Source organism: Aegilops tauschii, chromosome 4, assembly GCF_002575655.3.
Source record: "Aegilops tauschii subsp. strangulata cultivar AL8/78 chromosome 4, Aet v6.0, whole genome shotgun sequence".
Classification (NCBI taxonomy): Eukaryota; Viridiplantae; Streptophyta; class Magnoliopsida; order Poales; family Poaceae; genus Aegilops; species Aegilops tauschii.
The window spans coordinates 6,338,052-6,355,620 of NC_053038.3; the positions used below are offsets into that span (position 1 = coordinate 6,338,052).

General features: G+C 47.2%; 1 protein-coding gene across 1 annotated transcript; it reads left to right on the plus strand.

Annotated features, from left to right (window-relative positions):
• Positions 1-13,339: 13,339 nt before the first annotated feature.
• Positions 13,340-16,937, plus strand: LOC109749085 (tubulin beta-8 chain). The gene is made up of 3 exons (XM_020308075.4): positions 13,340-13,950; positions 15,656-15,925; positions 15,998-16,937. The coding sequence occupies exons 1-3, from the start codon at positions 13,557-13,559 to the stop codon at positions 16,666-16,668; spliced, it is 1,335 nt and encodes a 444-aa protein (XP_020163664.1). The 5' UTR covers positions 13,340-13,556; the 3' UTR covers positions 16,669-16,937.
• The last annotated feature ends 632 nt before the right edge of the window (positions 16,938-17,569 follow it).

Genomic DNA, 17,569 nt, shown 5'->3' on the forward strand with positions numbered 1-17,569 from the left:
TGCAAGGGAAGTGGTCACTGGAAGCGGAACTGCCCCAAATACTTAGCGGACAAGAAGGCCGGCAACACAAAAGGTATACGTGATATACATGTAATTGATGTGTACCTTACCAGTACTCGTAGTAGCTCTTGGGTATTTGATACCGGTGCGGTGTCTAATATTTGTAACTCAAAACAGGAGCTGCGGAATAAGCGGAGACTGGCGAAGGACGAGGTGACGATGCGCGTCGGGAATGGTTCCAAGGTCGATGTGATCGCCGTCGGCACGCTACCTCCGCATTTACCTACGGGATTAGTTTTAAACCTCAATAATTGTTATTTAGTGCCAGCTTTGAGCATGAACATTGTATCTGGATCTCGTTTAATTTGAGATGGCTACTCATTTAAATCCGAGAATAATGGTTGTTCTATTTATATGAGAGATATGTTTTGTGGTCATGCCCCGCTGGTCAATGGTTTATTCTTGATGAATCTCGAACGTGATGTTACACATATTCATAGTGTGAATACCAAAAGATGTAAAGTTGATAACGATAGTCCCACATACTTGTGGCACTGCCGCCTTGGTCACATTGGTGTCAAACGCATGAAGAAGCTCCATGCAGATGGACTTTTGGAGTCTCTTGATTACGAATCATTTGACACGTGCGAACCATGCCTCATGGGTAAGATGACCAAGACTCCGTTCTCTGGAACAATGGAGCGAGCAACCAACTTATTGGAAATCGTACATACTGATGTGTGTGGTCCAATGAGTGTTGAGGCTTGCGGTGGCTATCGTTATGTTCTCACTCTCACTGATGATTTAAGTAGATATGGGTATGTCTACCTAATGAAACACAAGTCTGAAACCTTTGAAAAGTTCAAGGAATTTCAGAGTGAGGTTGAGAATCAACTTGACAGGAAAATAAAGTTCCTGCGATCAGATCATGGAGGGGAATATTTAAGTCACGAATTTGGCACACACTTAAGGAAATGTGGAATCGTTTCACAACTCACGCCGCCTGGAACACCTCAGCGAAATGGTGTGTCCGAACGTCGTAATCGCACTCTATTGGATATGGTGCGATCTATGATGTCTCTTACCGATCTACCGCTCTCATTTTGGGGCTATGCTTTAGAGACTGCTGCATTCACTTTAAATAGGGCTCCGTCGAAATCCGTTGAGACGACACCGTATGAATTATGGTTTGGGAAGAAACCTAAGCTGTCGTTTCTAAAAGTTTGGGGATGCGATGCTTATGTCAAGAAACTTCAACCTGAAAAGCTTGAACCCAAGTCGGAAAAATGCGTCTTCATAGGATACACTAAGGAAACCATTGGGTATACCTTCTACCTCAGATCCGAAGGCAAGATCTTTGTTGCCAAGAACGGGTCCTTTCTGGAGAAAGAGTTTCTCTTGAAAGAATTAAGTGGGAGGAAAGTGGAACTTGATGAGGTGATAGTCACCCCTTCCGAACCGGAAAGTAGCGCAGCGCGGGAAGATGTTCCTGTGGTGCCTACACCGACTGGGGAGGAAGTTAATGATGATGATCATGAAGCTTCGGATCAAGTTACTGCTGAACTTCGAAGGTCCACAAGGACACGTTCCGCACCAGAGTGGTGCGGCAACCCTGTCCTGGAAATCATGTTGTTAGACAACGGTGAACCTTCGAACTATGAAGAAGCGATGGCGGGCCTGGATTCCGACAAATGGCTAGAAGCCATGAAATCCGAGATAGGATCCATGTATGAAAACGAAGTATGGACTTTGACTGACTTGCCCGATGATCGGCGAGCCATAGAAAATAAATGGATCTTTAAGAAGAAGACGGACGCAGATGGTAATGTGACCATCTATAAGGCTCGACTTGTCGCTAAGGGTTATCGACAAGTTCAAGGGGTTGACTACGATGAGACTTTCTCACCCGTAGCGAAGCTGAAGTCCGTCCGAATCATGTTAGCAATTGCCGCATTCTATGATTATGAGATATGGCAAATGGACGTCAAAACGGCATTCCTTAACGGCTTCCTTAAGGAAGAATTGTATATGATGCAGCCGGAAGGTTTTGTCGATCCTAAGAATGCTAACAAAGTATGCAAGCTCCAGCGCTCAATCTATGGGCTGGTGCAAGCATCTCGGAGTTGGAACATTCGCTTTGATGAGATGATCAAAGCGTTTGGGTTTGCACAGACTTATGGAGAAGCCTGTGTTTACAAGAAAGTGAGTGGGAGCTCTGCAGCATTTCTCATATTATGTGTGGATGACATACTATTGATGGGAAATGATATAGAATTCTTGGAAAGTATAAAGGCCTATTTGAATAAGTGTTTTTCAATGAAGGACCTTGGAGAAGCTGCTTATATATTAGGCATCAAGATCTATAGAGATAGATCAAGACGCCTCATTGGTCTTTCACAGAGTACGTACCTTGACAAGATATTGAAGAAGTTCAATATGGATCAGTCCAAGAAGGGGTTCTTGCCTGTATTGCAAGGTGTGCAATTGAGCACGGCTCAATGCCCGACCACGGCAGAAGATAGAGAAAAGATGAGTGTCATCCCCTATGCCTCGGCCATAGGGTCTATTATGTATGCCATGCTGTGTACCAGACCTAATGTAAACCTTGCCGTAAGTTTGGTAGGAAGATACCAAAGTAATCCCGGCATGGAACACTCGACAGCGGTCAAGAATATCCTGAAGTACCTGAAAAGGACTAAGGATATGTTTCTCGTATATGGAGGTGACGAAGAGCTCATCGTAAAGGGTTACGTCGACGCTAGCTTCGACACAGATCTGGATGACTCAAAGTCACAAACCGGATACGTGTATATTTTGAATGGAGGGGCAGTAAGCTGGTGCAGTTGCAAGCAAAGCGTCGTGGCGGGATCTACATGTGAAGCGGAGTACATGGCAGCCTCAGAGGCAGCACAGGAAGCAGTCTGGATAAAGAAGTTCATCACCGACCTAGGGGTGATTCCCAATGCGTCGGGCCCGATGACTCTCTTCTGTGACAACACTGGAGCTATTGCCCTTGCCAAGGAGCCCAGGTTTCACAGGAAGACCAGGCATATCAAGCGTCGCTTCAACTCCATTCGTGAAAGTGTTCAGAATGGAGACATAGATATTTGTAAAGTACATACGGACCTGAATATAGCAGACCCGTTGACTAAACCTCTCCCTAGAGCAAAACATGATCAACACCAGAACGCTATGGGTGTTCGATTCATCACAATGTAACTAGATTATTGACTCTAGTGCAAGTGGGAGACTGTTGGAAATATGCCCTAGAGGCAATAATAAATGGTTATTATTATATTTCTTTGTTCATGATAATTGTCTATTGTTCATGCTATAATTGTCTTATCCGGAAATCGTAATACATGTGTGAATACATAGGCCACAACATGTCCCTAGTGAGCCTCTAGTTGACTAGCTTGTTGATCAACAGATAGTAGTGGTTTCCTGACTATGGACATTGGATGTCGTTGATAACGGGATCACATCATTAGGAGAATGATGTGATGGACAAGACCCAATCCTAAGCATAGCACAAAAGATCGTGTAGTTCGTTTGCTAGAGCTTTTCCAATGTCAAGTATCATTTCCTTAGACCATCAGATCGTGCAACTCCCGGATACCGTAGGAGTTCTTTGGGTGCACCAAACGTCACAACGTAACTGGGTGACTATAAAGATACACTACGGGTATCTCCGAAAGTGTCTGTTGGGTTGGCACGGATCGAGACTGGGATTTGTCACTCCGTGTGACGGAGAGGTATCTCTGGGCCCACTCGGTAGTGCATCATCATAATGAGCTCAATGTGACTAAGGAGTTAGTCACGGGATCATGCATTACGGTACGAGTAAAGAGACTTGTCGGTAACGAGATTGAACAAGGTATTGGGATACCGACGATCGAATCTCGGGCAAGTAACATACCGATTGACAAAGGGAATTGTATACGGGATTGATTGAATCCTCGACATCGTGGTTCATCTGATGAGATCATCATGGAACATGTGGGAGCCAACATGGGTATCCAGATCCCGCTGTTGGTTATTGACCGGAGAGGCGTCTCGGTCATGTCTGCATGTCTGCCGAACCCGTAGGGTCTACACACTTAAGGTTCGGTGACGCTAGGGTTGTAGAGATATGAGTATGCGGAAACCCGAAAGTTGTTCGGAGTCCCGGATGAGATCCCGGACGTCACGAGGAGTTCCAGAATGGTCCGTAGGTGAAGAATTATATATAGGAAGTCCAGTTTTGGCCACCGGGAAAGTTTCGGGGGTTATCGGTATTGTACCGGGACCACCGGAAGGGTCCCGGGGGTCCACCGGGTGGGGCCACCTATCCCAGAGGGCCCCATGGGCTGAAGTGGGAAGGGAACTAGCCCTTAGTGGGCTGGGGCGCCCCCCATGGGCCTCCCCCCTGCACCTAGGGTTGGAAACCCTGGGGTGGGGGGGGGGGGGCGCCCCACTTGCCTTGGGGGGCAAGCCACCCCCTTGGCCGCCGCCCCCCTTGGAGATCTGATCTCCCAGGGCCGGCGCCCGCCCAGGGACCCTATATATAGTGGGGGGAGGGAGGGAAGCAACACCACAGCCCCTGGCGCCTCCCTCTGCCCCTGCAACACCTCTCCCTCCCGCTTGCGCTTGGCGAAGCCCTGCCGAGATCCCGCTACATCCACCACCACGCCGTCGTGCTGCTGGATCTCCATCAACCTCTCCTTCCCCCTTGCTGGATCAAGAAGGAGGAGACGTCGCTGCTCTGTACGTGTGTTGAACGCGGAGGTGTCGTCCGTTCGGCACTCGGTCATCGGTGATTTGGATCACGGCGAGTACGACTCCATCAACCCCGTTCACTTGAACGCTTCCGCTCGCGATCTACAAGGGTATGTAGATGCACTCCTTTCCCCTCGTTGCTAGTATACTCCATAGATGGATCTTGGTGATGCGTAGGAAATTTTAAAATTCTGCTACGATCCCCAACAGCGCCGGCCCTGGATCCCATCTACAAGGCGGGGCGGCGGCCAGAGGGGTGGCTTGCCCCCCAAGGCAAGTGGGGCGCCCCCCACCCCTAGGGTTTCCAACCCTAGGCGCAGGGGGATTCCCAAGGGCGTCGGCAATCGGCGGAGGAGCGCCGGCGACCGTAGGCGCGGAAGAACTCGATTCCGGGGCTGTGGTGGCGCCGAGCTCGAACCCTTGGTCAGAGATGGAGTAGAGGAAGCAGGCGGAGCTGTTGGACTCCTCGGCGAGGCGCGGGGAGCATGGTGGCCGCGTTAATGGCGAACGGCGGCGATGATGGTGTTCGGGCGAGATGGAAAAGCGAGGGAGAGGAGCAGGCGGGGGAGAAAGATCTCGAGGGTTGTCGACGAGGCCTAGGGGACTCGTCCTTATCCCCTCGGCGATGTGGCGGCGTGGGGCGGCGAGCAGGTCAGGCGGGGACGGCGAGGGGCGTGCGCCCTCGGTCGGTTGAACAGAAGAGGAGGGGGAAGACGACAAAGGGAGGGGGGAGGTGCTGGGCCGCTGGACCGATTCGGCCGGCTAAGGCCCAGGGGCAGGGGGTGGATCTCTCTCTCTCACCTCTTCTTTTACATTTTTTTTAACTTTTCTGTTTTCTTTTATTTTCAGAAAGCAAAATAGTTTTATAAAAAACTAATCTTGCACCTAAAATACCAATTTAACTTAGGTCACTGCTATAATTAACTTGGCACCAAAATAAAGTAGTTTAGTATTTTTACCAATTAGAAAGGCAATTAAATTATCGGCTAGGACATTGTTTTATTTAGTTTAGGGCAGTGAAACACCTTATAAAAATGTTGGTTCACCACCAATAGTAACAAATGATTATTAGCCACATGATGAACATTTTAGATTTCATGTTTGTGAAATTTTGAATTTCACTTAGTAATTGAATTTGAATTTGAATTTTGAATCGGTTTTTTGAACTAACCCGAGATTAACTAAAGTGATCATGGTGACGTGGCATCGTTAACAAAGGTTTACTGTAGCTTAATTATCCGGGCGTCACAGTTTGGCACACCCAAAGCACTCCTACGGTATCCGGGAGTTGCACGATCTCATGGTCTAAGGAAAAGATACTTGACATTGGAAAAGCTCTAGCAAACGAACTACATGATCCTTTTGTGCTATGCTTAGGTTTGGGTCTTGTCCATCACATCATTCTCCTAATGATGTGATCCCGTTATCAATGACATCCAATGTCCATAGTCAGGAAACCATGACTATCTGTTGATCAACGAGCTAGTCAACTAGAGGCTTACCAGGGACATGTTGTGGTCTATGTATTCACACATGTATTACGATTTCCGGATAACACAATTATAGCATGAACAATAAACAATTATCATGAACAAAGAAATATAATAATAACCATTTATTATTGCCTCTAGGGCATATTTCCAACAAGCAATTGCTGCATTTTATGATTTTGAAATTTGGCAAATGGATGTAAAGACTGCATTCCTGAATGGATTTCTGGAAGAAGAGTTGTATATGATGCAACCTGAAGGTTTTATCGATCGAAAGGGTTGCTAACAAAGTGTGCAAGCTCCAGCGATCCATTTATGGACTGGTGCAAGCCTCTCGATGTTGGAATAAACGTTTTGATAGTGTGATCAAAGCATATGGTTTTATACAGACTTTTGGAGATGCCTATATTTACAAGAAAGTGAGTGGGAGCTCTGTAGCATTTCTAATATTATATGTGGATGACATATTGTTGATTGGAAATGATATAGAATTTCTGGATAGCATAAAAGGATACTTGAACAAGAGTTTTTCAATGAAAGACCTCAGTGAAGCTGCTTATATAGTGGGAATCAAGATCTATAGAGATAGATCGAGACGCTTAATTGGACTTTCACAAAGCACATACCTTGATAAAGTTTTGAAGAAGCTCAAAATGGATCAAGCAAAGAAAGGGTTCTTGCCTGTGTTACAAGGTGTGAAGTTGAGTCAGACTCAATGCCCGACCACTGCAGAAGATAGAGAGAAAATGAAAGTTGTTCCCTATGCTTCAACCATAGGCTCTATTATGTATGCAATGCTTTGTACCAGACCTGATGTGTGCCTTGCTATTAGTTTAGCAGGGAGGTACCAAAGTAATCCAGGAGTGGATCACTGGACAGCGGTCAAAAACATCCTGAAATACCTGAAAAGGACTAAGGATATGTTTCTCGTTTATGGAGGTGACAAAGAGCTCGTCATAAATGGTCACGTCGATGCAAGCTTTGACACTGATCCGGATGACTCGAAGTCACAAACCGGATACATATTTATATTGAACGGTGGAGCTGTCAGTTGGTGCAGTTCTAAGCAAAGCGTCGTGGCAGGATCTACGTGTGAAGCGGAGTACATAGCTGCTTCGGAAGCAGCAAATGAAGGAGTCTGGATGAAGGAGTTCATATCCGATCTATCTGTCATACCTAGTGCATCGGGTCCAATGAAAATCTTTTGTGACAATACTGGTGCAATTGCCTTGGCAAAGGAATCCAGATTTCACAAGAGAACCAAGCACATCAAGAGACGCTTCAATTCCATCCGCGATCAAGTCAAGGAGGGAGACATAAAGATTTCCAAGATACATACGGATCTGAATGTTGCAGACCCGTTGACTAAGCCTCTCTCACGAGCAAAACATGATCAGCACCAAGACTCCATGGGTGTTAGAATCATTACTGTGTAATCTAGATTATTGACTCTAGTGCAAGTGGGAGACTGAAGAAAATATGCCCTAGAGGCAATAATAAAGTTGTTATTTATATTTCTTTATATCATGATAAATGTTTATTATCCATGCTAGAATTGTATTAACCGGAAACTTAGTACATGTGTGAATACATAGACAAACAGAGTGTCACTAGTATGCCTCTACTTGACTAGCTCGTTAATCAAAGATGGTTAAGTTTCCTAGCCATAGACATGAGTTGTCATTTGATGAACGGGATCACATCATTAGAGACTGATGTGATTGACTTAACCCATTCCGTTAGCTTAGCACTTGATCGTTTAGTATGTTGCTATTGCTTTCTTCATGACTTATACATGTTCCTATAAATATGAGATTATGCAAGTCCCGAATACCGGAGGAACACTTTGTGTGCTACCAAACGTCACAACGTAACTGGGTCATTATAAAGGTGCTCTACAGGTGTCTCCGATGGTGTTTATTGAGTTGGCATAGATTGAGATTAGGATTTGTCACTCTGATTGTCGGAGAGGTATCTCTGGGCCCCCTCGGTAATGCACATCACTATAAGCCTTGCAAGCAATGTGACTAATGAGTTAGTTGCGGGATGATGCATTACGGAACGAGTAAAGAGACTTGCTGGTAACGAGATTGAACTAGGTATTGAGATACCGACGATCAAATCTCAGGCAAGTAACATACCGATGACAAAGGGAACAACGTATGTTGTTATGTGGTTTGACCGATAAAGATCTTCGTAGAATATGTGGGAGCCAATATGAGCATCCAGGTTCCGCTATTGTTTATTGACCGGAGACGTGTCTTGGTCATGTCTACATAGTTCTCGAACCCGTAGGGTCCGCACGCTTAACGTTCGGTGACGATCGGTATTACGAGTTTATGTGTTTTGATGTACCAAAGGTAGTTTGGAGTCCCGGATATGATCACGGACGCGACGAGGAGTCTCGAAATGGTCGAGACATAAAGATTGATATATTGGATGACTATATTCGGACACCGGATGAGTTCCGGGGTTACCGGATAATTATCGGAGTGCCGGGGGGTTATCGGAACCCCGGGGGGACTTATGGGCCATCATGGGCCTTGTGATAGAGAGAGGAGGGGGCCTTAGGGCTGGCCGCCCCCCCCCTTGAGGAGTCCGAATTGGACAAGGAGGGGGGGGGGCGGTGCCCCCTATTTTCCTCCCTCTCTCCCTCTCTTTCCTTCCCCCTTCCTCCTCCTAGTTGGACTAGGAAAAGGGGAGTCCTACTCCTACTAGAAGGAGGACTCCTCCCCTCCTTGGCGCGCCCATGGGCCGGCCGGCCTCCCCGGCCCCTTGCTCCTTTATATACAGGGGCAGGGGGCACCCTAGAACACACAACAGACATTGTCTTAGCCGTGTGCGGTGCCCCCCTCCACCATAATCCAGCTCGGTCATATCGTTGCAGTGCTTAGGCGAAGCCCTGTGCCGGTAGCTTCATCATCACCGTCATCATGCCGTCGTGCTGACGAAGCTCTCCCTCGACACTCAGCTGGATCGGGAGTTCGTGGGACGTCACCGAGCCGAACGTGTGCAGATCGCGGAGGTGCCGTACTGTCGGTACTATGATCGGTCGGATCGTGAAGACGTATGACTACATCAACCGCGTTGTCATAACGCTTCCACTTACGGTCTACGAGGGTACGTAGACAACACTCTCCCCTCTCGTTGCTATGCATCACCATGATCTTGCGTGTGCGTAGGATAATTTTTGAAATTACTACGTTCCCTAACAACAAAAGCATGACACTCCGGCGTACAAATTGTTATGCTATGCAATAGACATCTAAAACATGTCAACATCAATGAAAGCCAGAGATTACATCAGAAGCCTAATTGTTAGACTGGGAAGAGCCACCACAACGCAAGATTTTGTGCTTCAACCACCTTCAATCCATTGGCCAATGGTGCCCACCCCTTCGCTCGATCAAGCACCATAGCCGCCCGAGTCCGGATGCCCAGTGCAGAGCCACCATCTCATTTTGCTTCTGTGATCCGGCCCAATCAACAATATAAGGGCATATATGAATGATGTAAGAAATATCATTCGGGTATTTGTTTCTTTTGAAAACAAGCATCATTTCTTGTTTTCCAGATTGCCCAAATGACAGTAGCCACCCCACTGCCATTATCTTCCTTTGTCCAAAAGGATAGCCTTGACTCAAAGTCAAACATTGATCAATATTTGTGGGGGTCACTGGTAAATCATAAGAGCATTGAATAACGCCCCAAATGAATCTAAAAACTGAAGATCCAGGAAGCCGGTGATCAATAGATTTATCATGAATGCAAAACAAACACTTCTCACTGAAGCAACCACGATGAAGGAGTGTAGCCTTGCTTAATATGCCATTCTTCAACATCAACCATGAGAAAAACTCGAATTCTAGGTGGAATCTTAAATTTCACAAGAAACGACGCCCATCTATACAGGCGCATGTGAATACATTTGTTGGTGAAAGGATTTGACAGTAAAAGCCTTGCTGGGATTAGGCATCCAAATCAAAGTATATCTACCATCAGATTGAGAGAAGTCTACTAAAAGAGTTTATGAGAGCAATCATCTGCTCCAAAGAAAAATCCACACATGGATCACCTAAATTCTAGACATTTGCAATCACTCAAGACCACTTGATCTACAGTAACATTATGATAAAAAGTAATGGAATAATGTCTATCGAATTACACAACAAAGATTTGGCCCTAATCCATAAATCCTCCCAAAACATAGTAGATTTCCCATTATGAACAGCTTTCCTACAAAAAGTATATAAAAGATCTTCGATATCCTTCAGGACATTCCAAAATTGGGATTGTCCAGGTTTCTTACATGCTTGTGACATGGTTTGCTTTTTAAGGTATTTATTCCTTAAAAGATCTTGCCAAATTCCTTCCTCATTCTTAAGTTTCCATATCCACTTACCAAGTAAAGCTATGTTCATAAACTCAAGGTTAAGAACGCCCAATTCTCCCGAGTCTTTAGGGGTACATATTGTCTCCCAATTGACTAGGTGATAGTTTTTAACATTATCCTCCTCCTACCACACCAACCTTTTCATAAAGTAATTAAACCTATTGACTACTCCTCTAGAAAATCCATAGAAGGAAAGCATGCATAGAGGTTTACTACTCAAAGATGCAATTAACAAAGCTAGTCTACCTCCAATGAAGAGTAGCCTGTCTTGCCAATATCCAAGTTTCTTCTCGTTGTTGTTTTCTGTTGGAATCCAGTCTTCATTCAAAAGTCTAACATTATTAGCAGGAATGCAAAGATATTCAATAGGCATTTGAGCTACACAACAAGTAAAAACGTCCTCACAAATATGTTGGCTTTGAAAGAATCTCCAAAGCAAAACACTCCACTTTTTTGAAAGTTTATTTTAAGCCCAGAGAACTGTTTAGAAAGACAGGGAACAAATTTTAGATTCATAGCATTGATTTCTCCATCCTCCAAAAGAAACAATGTGTCATATGCATATTGCAAGATGAAACCCACATCCTACCCTTGTGAATCAAATAAGCTTAAGCATGGGAGGAGAGGTGGGTGACGCATGCAACTCAGCAAAAAGTTGGCATGCATAGACCCCAGTATAGCGATTAAGGGTTAATGTCATAAACTAGTGCACCAATCATGAAGTAAATGGGTGGTCGCATGCATGCGTGCCCCTACGAGTTTCCATGTAAGCTGGCTCAGACCAGTAGGCGTCCTGTTTAGGGTAGGGGGGCATAGCCCATCATGGCCCTAGGGAAGCTCCGCCATTACACACAAGTAACATCTCCTTAAGTGTCGGAGTCATGGGCAGAGCATGACGATGGGAGAAGTGACTGGCCACTCGGCAAGACAAGACATGATTAGTCAGCGAAAGAAAGAGGTATGTAGAGAGAGTAAAATACATTGGTGGTTCTAAAAGTATTATAGACATGCGAGTTGGATCCTATAAGCAGGAATATGTACGTCTGGGTACTAAAGTGGATAAATACTTCATTGCAGGTCCTACACAAGTCTGGCTTCAATCAACTCATCGCGTTTCTAGGCATTGCTTCGATGGTGCTTTCTCACTCCTCGTGTTGCCTATCATGGGGCTCGCGCCTTGGACCTTGACCCTCACGGGCTTGATCGGCTGCATATAGTTGGGCGTCACAGCCGCGCTGCCCATCTCACTCACGCCCGTGTCTCTCACTCCCAGGCTCAGCGTTATCAACAACTCCCTCGACTGCACGCTCATCTGCCACAACAAATACCTCCTTGACATCGTTGCCACTCCCTCTCCGAGGTGCTCCTGGCTATTCTGAGGGCGCTCCAACAGCATGTTTGCCTCCCAGTGGACTAGGGCTACCCCTTGGGCTTGGCACGAGGTGGGTCTTGTCATTGCATCCGTCCATTTACATGTAGGTCTGTCAAATTCTCTATTCTGGTTAGTTATTGGCGCCTGTTTAAAAGTACACTCGGGAATCATGTGTGTATTATAGTCACATTGTGGTACATAACTGGGCTGTTCCCCTTTCCATTCGACACCGGAAAGACCGAATTCTTACGGATTGTATGATACATTGTGGTACATGCATGGGCGAATCTACTGGTGAGGCTTCGATAGGCTCGAGCCTACCCTCAAAAATCATGAATTTATTTTTACTACTAAGCATCGGCAGGCCCAACCCAGGAATAGTAGGCCGACAAGCACATCTAAGCCACCAGCCCATCACGAGGCCAGGAACAAATAGCAGGCGCACCACGCACAAGCTGTAGCGAGGCAGCCCGCACGTGCACGACCGCACCCCATCGCTGAAAATCTGAGGTAGCTAGGGATCCAAATTCCAGGGAGGACCTGTGTTCGAGGCTCCCTTGTGCGGCAGCTCGCCGGTGGATATCTCCTCATGTGTCCAATTTCTTCTCTCCACTTAGGTAGTTTAGTTCTAGACTTCTAGTCAGTAGCAAGTTTAGTGTTGTGCTTGGACGATTGCTGTTGTAGTTTAGTTTTTTCTCTGCATATGTAGTTTAGTTCCAATCAGTAGAAATGTCAATCATCTGGAACTAATTGCTTTCTAGTTTAGTTCTAGTCAGTGGTTGTTTCCCTTAAGCCAGTAGCTAGTTTAGTTCTAGTTGGGAGATAATGACTATTTTAGTGAACATATTCGAATTTTTGTTCAAACTTTGATATTTTCCAACAAATTCTAGTAAATACTACATGTTTCTAGTAGAAATCTAGGAAAAGTTCAGTATATTTGCGCAAAAGGATTATTTATTCACAAGAGCATTTAATTTTCTCAGCGTAAACTTTGAGCCCACCCTCAATTTTCTTTCTAGATTCGCCACTGGGTACATGTACATGTACCATGTTACTATTTTGTGATTGAAACTACTACCTCTGTTCACAAATATAAGATGCTCTGGGTATTTTAAAATGAATCACATACGGACTGGAATGAGGGAATAAATAAACTAAAATGTGTCTATATACATCAAAAAGTCAGAACATGTATTTGTGCACGAATGGAGTAAAAATGAGCAAACCAACGTGCCATCAAAACTGCATAACTTGCCAAAGAAAAAACTTGCAATGGAACAGTTGGTCCATATACGAGACCTGTAGTAATAACTGCAGAAAGTGGCGAGCAGCAGCGCAAGAGGGAGGGGTGGGGTGGGTGGGGTCGGGGCGTTGGTTACCTGGAAACGCGGCATATAGACGCGCCCACGACCCGTCCGTCCCACCCGCTTCCCTTCTCGCCCCCTCCCCTCCCTCCCTCCCTCCCACGTTCCCTCGCCCCCCGCTCCACAAACCAACCCAAGAACAGCCACCCGGCGACGCGACGCAATCCGATCGACGCAAGATGAGGGAGATCCTGCACATCCAGGGCGGCCAATGCGGCAACCAGATCGGCGCCAAGTTCTGGGAGGTGATCTGCGGCGAGCACGGCGTCGACCCCACCGGCCAGTACACCGGCACGGCGCCCGAGCAGCTCGAGCGCATGGACGTCTACTTCAACGAGGCCGGCGGCAACCGCTACGTGCCCCGCGCCGTCCTCATGGACCTCGAGCCCGGCACCATGGACTCGCTCCGCTCCGGCCCCATCGGCGCCATCTTCCGCCCGGACAACTTCGTCTACGGCCAGTCCGGCGCCGGCAACAACTGGGCCAAGGGCCACTACACCGAGGGCGCCGAGCTCATCGACTCCGTCCTCGACGTCGTCCGCAAGGAGGCCGAGAACTCCGACTGCCTCCAAGGTATATGATCAAACGCCCCTGCCCGTCGTCTCCCTCGCATTCTTTTCTCTGGATCTGTTTCTGGAACAGAATCGGCCATCCTGGCATCGTTAACATTTCGATCGTAACCGTATATTCATATAGTAAAATTCCCTAGATCATAGTGGGGAACGTGATCCTAAATTTACCAGATTATTAGCGTGGAACGGTATCGTTTTTGTTCTCTAATATAATCGGAACCGTGGAATTGAAAATGTTTGATACTGTTGCTTGTTCTTCTCCTCTTGTTAATTAAGGACATAATTATATTCTCATTTATTAGACTCTGCTGTCTTCCAGCAGAGTGCCAGAGTAGTAAGTTGTATGGTAATTAAACACTAAACAACTCTGCCAACTTGGCAGCATTTACAAGCAGTCCGGGACGAACCAGCATGATTGTGATTCGGTGCTCCCAGTTGGGGTCTATAATTTGCCGATCCAGCATCGTTCAGTTGATGGATCACGTGATTTATCTTTACCATTTGGTGAACCTATTTTTTTTGACATAGATAGATGCAGTTAGATGACAAGTACTAACTGGGCAAATCAATAACCGTACGTACCATTTCTACCCCTGATTTAATCGTTGATTATTTCATCTGTTCAAATAATGCGCTTATCGTTCTATATTGCCTGATTTGATTTCCAATGGCAATTATATGCTTTTGGGATCAAGGTGTCTGCGAAATTAAAGAGTAACACATATGCTTGAGGTCTGATTTTTTCAGTTCAATGATCAATCAAGCCAGCAACTGTTAGAAAACTTTTGCTAAGTAAATATGTCAGTTGTGAAGGTTTTGAAAGTATGCTACACCTGAAATCTTCCTTCATGACGTTAGCTGCATCATTGCTTATGTTGTCTGCATGCAATCTGTCCCCTTGAGGTCCGGGAAGGACCCAGCATTTGAATCCATTTTGAGGCATGCGTCGCAAATTCACCTAGCCATCGACTATTCGTCTGTAAAAGTGTGAACTTAAAAATAGTGCTAACAAATTTAGGTGGCAAAGAACTTGCACTTTTCGGTCAAGATCATACGACCACCTCAGTGCCAATATACATTCAATTTGATCGCATTGCATCACATGTCGCCATCTTCTTTTTGCCGGTGAAGGGTGATGCGATCATCACAACACAAACAATGTAGCACTACATGTACATATCATGCGGGTGATTACCGACAATGCTGTACGACCTAACAACACATGAAAGGCGGTATCAAGGAACGGCATACTGTCGGCGTTGGCTGCAGCGAATGGGACACCCAGACAGGCTGTTGCCAGACCCAGTGGACGGATGGTTGTTGGTTAGATCCGTAGATGCGGTTTTGCTTGCTTGATTAGTTTGTTAATTATGTGTACTTCAATGGCTAAGTTCAGATTTATGTGAGATGAGATTTGTGGATTTTAGTACACCTAACCTAATCAGAACATAACAGCAGAATAAAGAAAAATAGTACTGATTTTCAGTAATAATGTACAACTAGGCACATGATGTAGGACCAGTGGAGATGATGTATTTCATTATTAGTCCACTGATTGGACAGGAGTAGTTAGTCTGTCTTGTTATCAAGTTTTTTTGACAGGGAAACTCAGACATGATCGGGTTAGGAAACCTGAACATTTCTTCAGTCCAGTGAGTAGGACCTCTCCTGAAATGAATTGCTAACCAGCATTGGTCGGTGGGCAGGTTTTCAAGTATGCCACTCTCTTGGCGGAGGCACTGGCTCCGGCATGGGCACGCTGCTCATCTCCAAGATCCGGGAGGAGTACCCTGACCGCATGATGCTCACCTTCTCCGTGTTCCCGTCGCCCAAGGTGTCGGACACGGTGGTGGAGCCCTACAACGCGACACTGTCGGTGCACCAGCTCGTGGAGAACGCCGATGAGTGCATGGTCCTCGACAATGAGGCTCTCTACGACATCTGCTTCCGCACCCTCAAGCTCACCAACCCTTCCTGTAAGCCCCCACTCCATGATCCATCCGACATCAAATGAATTGAACTTGTTAACTCATTGATGCATGATGCAGTCGGTGACCTGAACCACCTCATCTCGGCGACGATGAGCGGTGTGACGTGCTGCTTGCGCTTCCCGGGGCAGCTCAACTCGGACCTCCGGAAGCTGGCAGTGAATCTGATCCCCTTCCCGCGGCTGCACTTCTTCATGGTTGGGTTCGCGCCGCTCACGTCCAGGGGCTCGCAGCAGTACCGCGCGCTCACGGTGCCGGAGCTCACACAGCAGATGTGGGACGCCAAGAACATGATGTGCGCGGCGGACCCGCGGCATGGCCGCTACCTCACGGCGTCCGCCATGTTCCGGGGCAAGATGAGCACCAAGGAGGTGGACGAGCAGATGATGAACGTGCAGAACAAGAACTCCTCCTACTTCGTGGAGTGGATCCCCAACAACGTCAAGTCCAGCGTCTGCGACATCCCGCCCGTGGGGCTCGCCATGTCCTCCACCTTCGTCGGCAACTCCACCTCCATCCAGGAGATGTTCCGCAGGGTCAGCGAGCAGTTCACCGCCATGTTCCGCCGCAAGGCCTTCCTCCACTGGTACACCAGCGAGGGCATGGACGAGATGGAGTTCACCGAGGCCGAGAGCAACATGAACGACCTCGTCGCCGAGTACCAGCAGTACCAGGACGCCACCGCCGAGGAGTACGAGGAGGAGGAGGAGCCCGCCGCCGACCAAGCCTGATCCTTTCCGTTCATCCATTCCTTGCGTACGTCGGTTTATGCTGCCAATCGAGTTCAGGGTCGCCATATATACATATATCTACTCTTCATCATGCCGTTAGTATGTAGTATTATACCGTAATATCTTGTCGTCGTGTTTGCCTGTATTTGTATGTATGCTTGTTTCGTGCTACCTTTATATATTCGTCGTCGTCGTCGAACCTTCAGTCGTCATCTTTACTTCAGGTTACTTGGAATCTGTTTGCTTAATGGAGCACTTGGGATTACTCATGTCTTCTCTTGTAGCATATGTTGTTATGGAGTGAATTGCAAAAAACCACCACATTAAAGCATAGATTTGCAGAAAAGACTCTTCTACGATTTTGTGCCCGAAAACACTGATTCTTAGCCTAATCTTTTGCAGAAAACACTAGTTGATGGCTTTAGCCCATTTGATGACGATTATGATAGATGGAGCCCACCATTTGCTGATGTGGCTAACGATCTTTTTGCCAAAACGTCCTCCCCTCCCTAAAAAAATTCTCCCCTAAAAAACTACCCTCTCCCTGCTCCTCAACCTCCCTCCGGCGCGCCGCCACCTCCTTCCCGACGTGCCCCCGCCTCCCACCGCCGCCACCTCCCACCCGGCGCGCCCCCGCCCTCCCAGCGCCGCCACCTCCCTTCCCGGCTACGACCCCGATGTGCAGCTCGACCCGCCTTGACGGGAAGGAGGAGGGACGAGGCGTGGTGGAGACTGGGCCCGCCGGATCCTGGCGCAGGCCGTCCTTGGACGTGGGTTGTGGAGGCGGGGAACATCGGACCCGGCCGGATCTGGCATGTGGTGGCACAGGACGTGGGTGGCAGCGATAGGAGGTAGTCTGGTCGGCGCGCTAGAGGCGGACTGGTGGTCGGGGCAGCTGCTC

Excerpts from the sequence above, each read along its gene's own strand:
- LOC109749085 (XM_020308075.4), top strand. The coding sequence starts at position 13,557 with ATGAGGGAGATCCTGCACATCCAGGGCGGCCAATGCGGCAACCAGATC. Across the intron at positions 13,951-15,655 it reads GAACTCCGACTGCCTCCAAG|GTTTTCAAGTATGCCACTCT; the intron begins GTATATGATCAA and ends GTCGGTGGGCAG. Across the intron at positions 15,926-15,997 it reads CAAGCTCACCAACCCTTCCT|TCGGTGACCTGAACCACCTC; the intron begins GTAAGCCCCCAC and ends TGCATGATGCAG.